At 38.6% G+C, this 2996-nt stretch overlaps 1 protein-coding gene across 1 annotated transcript; it reads left to right on the top strand.

The window, feature by feature from the left end:
- Window positions 1-1160: 1160 nt before the first annotated feature.
- On the top strand, window positions 1161-2537 carry LOC137216891 (putative P2Y purinoceptor 10). Its single transcript, XM_067723014.1, has one exon. It carries the CDS (start codon window positions 1176-1178, stop codon window positions 2160-2162), a length of 987 nt encoding a protein of 328 aa, XP_067579115.1. The 5' UTR covers window positions 1161-1175; the 3' UTR covers window positions 2163-2537.
- The last annotated feature ends 459 nt before the right edge of the window (window positions 2538-2996 follow it).

Raw genomic sequence — 2996 nt, 5'->3', positions numbered from 1 at the left:
AGTAGGTGTTCTGTAGGAGCTGTTCCACATGTAGATGTATTTCTGATGTATTTGTGGAGAGGAAGGTGATCTCCGCGTCTTACTCTTCCGCCATCTTGAAGCTCCTCCTCCAGCACATTTCTTTCTCAAGGTTGTTTGTCTATTCTGAGTCTTTTGTGTTTCCTTGAGGTCTCACCTCACACTGGTCACAATGGTTATCATCAAAAAGTCTACAAATAATAAATATTGGAGAGGGCATAGAGAAAAGGGAACCCTCCTACACTGTAGGTGGGCATGTAAATTGGTACACCCACTATGGAGAACAGTATGGAGGCTCCTTAAGAAAACCAAAAATGGTTATCATATGATCCAGCAATCCCACTTCTGTGCATATATCCAGAAAAGCCAAAAACTCTAATTCAAAAAGGTACATGCACCCCAATGTTCATAGCAGCACTATTTACAAAAGACAAGACATGGGAGCAACCTAAGTGTCTATTTACAGATGAATGGGTGAAGATGTGGTTGTATATATATATATATATTATATATATATATATAATATATATATATAATATATATATAGTTGTGTGTGTGTGTGTGTATATATATATATATATATATATATATATATATATAAATCTTACTCAGCCATAAAAAGAATGAAATAATGCCATTTGTAGCAACATACATGGACCTAGAGATTACCATACTGAGTGACGTAAGTCAGACAGAGAAAACCAAATATGATATGATATCACTTCCATGTAGAATCTAAAACAATGGTACAAATGAACTTATTTACAAAACAGAAATAAACTCACAGACATAGAAAACAAACTTACAGTTACAAGAGGGGAAAGGGAGAGAGGGATAAATTAGGAATTTGAGATTAAGGGGTACACACTACTGTATATAAAATAGATTAAAAAAAAGGACCTACTGTGTAGCACAGGGAACTATATTCAATATCTTGTAATACCCTGTAATGGAAAAGAATCTGATATAACTTAATCACTTTGCTGTACACCTGAAACTTTGTAAATCAACTATATTTCAATTTAAAAAAATTCTGGGTGTCAGCTATAGTACTGGTTAACCATTATACCCTTTTTCTTTCTTTTTTGTTTTGTTTTGTTTTGGGCAGGGATCATAACTTCACGGCTTACCTTGATGAATATACTGAAATATTCAAGATGGGCAGCAACAGTACCAGCAATGCTGAGAATCACTGCAATGTCACTAATTTGACATTTCAATACTCCCTCTATGCCACCACCTACATCCTCATATTCATCCCTGGTCTACTGGCCAACAGTGCAGCCTTGTGGGTTCTGTGCCGCTTCATCAGCAAGAAAAATAAAGCCATCATTTTCATGATCAACCTCTCTGTGGCTGACCTTGCTCATGTGCTGTCCTTACCCCTCCGGATTTACTATTACATCAGCCACCACTGGCCTTTCCAGAGGGCCCTTTGCCTGCTGTGCTTCTACCTAAAGTATCTCAACATGTATGCCAGCATTTGTTTCCTGACATGCATCAGCCTTCAGAGGTGCTTCTTTCTCCTCAAGCCTTTCAGGGCCAGAGACTGGAAGCGTAGGTATGATGTGGGCATCAGTGCTGCCATCTGGGTCATCGTGGGGACTGCCTGTTTGCCATTTCCCATCATGAGAAGCACAGACTTAGCCAACAACACTGAGTCCTGCTTTGCTGATCTTGGTTACAGGAAAATGAATGCAATGGCTTTGGTTGGGATGATTACAGCTGCTGAGCTGGCAGGATTTGTGATCCCAGTAGTCATCATTGCATGGTGTACCTGGAAAACCACTATATCCTTGCGACAACCACCAGTGGCTTTCCAGGGAATCAGTGAGAGACAGAAAGCACTGCGGATGGTTTACATGTGTGCTGCAGTCTTCTTCATCTGTTTCACTCCCTATCATATTAACTTTATTTTTTACACCATGGTAAAGGAAACCATCATTAGCAGTTGTCCCATTGTCCAAAGCTCACTGTATTTCCACCCTTTTTGTCTATGCCTTGCAAGTCTTTGCTGCCTTTTGGATCCAATTCTCTACTACTTCATGGCCTCAGAGTTTCGTGACCAACTATCCCGCCATGGCAGCTCCGTGACTCGTTCCCACCTAATGAGCAGGGAGAGTGGTTCATCAATGATTGGTTAAAAATAAAATAGCTCTTTGATTATGGCTTTGTTTAACTATGTTTCCTGGCTTTTTCCAAAGGTGGAAATGACCAGCCAGACAATTTTGTTAATTGAACTTTGGGAACAACAGAAATAGTTGTGCTCACAGGGTTGTGATGGTGCAGGGAGAGTGTGAAAAATGTGGGAGAGGAAGGGAAGATGGGAGTTGTATGTTTCCTCTTTGAAATTCAAGGCACTTTCTTACTTAAGAGATCTAGATCAAGGCTTTACAGATGTTTTAAACAAATGGAAATTGGATATTTTATCTTAAACCTTTCTTTATTAAATGTGATGTTGTTAATGATACAATAAATGCATGAATCTTTTCCAGAATGTAAAAACAAATCTCTTTCATACGAAGACCATTATTTGTGAATGAGAGCAAAAAAATCTCCAGTCTTTCTAAGGTATAAATGCACAGGCAAGGGGGTGTGAATGTTGAAGCAACATGTGCATCAATTTTAGGGCACAGACCTCTTATTGAATAAAGGGCATGGGAATTTGTTCATTCATTGAAAATATGTTGGATGTCTATTGTATTCTGGGTTACCACTTTCCTGGGTACTTTCACATATAGCATCTCATCTAGCTCTTCTAATAAGTTGTGGAAGGTTATACAAATGAATAAATGGAACCTCAGACAGATGAAACAACTTCCCTGGAGATAATCAGTGGTGAGCAAAATTTGTCCTGAATACACGACATATGCTTAAATTATTACCTCTATTTGTGTTATTATTCACTAGGTTAATGCTAAACTTGGTTTGAATGGTGAAAACACAGACTAAATTTAAGCCATCCAAGACCAAGATCA

Source organism: Pseudorca crassidens, chromosome X, assembly GCF_039906515.1.
Source record: "Pseudorca crassidens isolate mPseCra1 chromosome X, mPseCra1.hap1, whole genome shotgun sequence".
Classification (NCBI taxonomy): Eukaryota; Metazoa; Chordata; class Mammalia; order Artiodactyla; family Delphinidae; genus Pseudorca; species Pseudorca crassidens.
This window is presented reverse-complemented; position numbering and strand designations above follow the sequence as displayed.

Coding starts and splice junctions, on each gene's coding strand:
- LOC137216891 (XM_067723014.1), top strand. CDS start 1,176: ATGGGCAGCAACAGTACCAGCAATGCTGAGAATCACTGCAATGTCACT.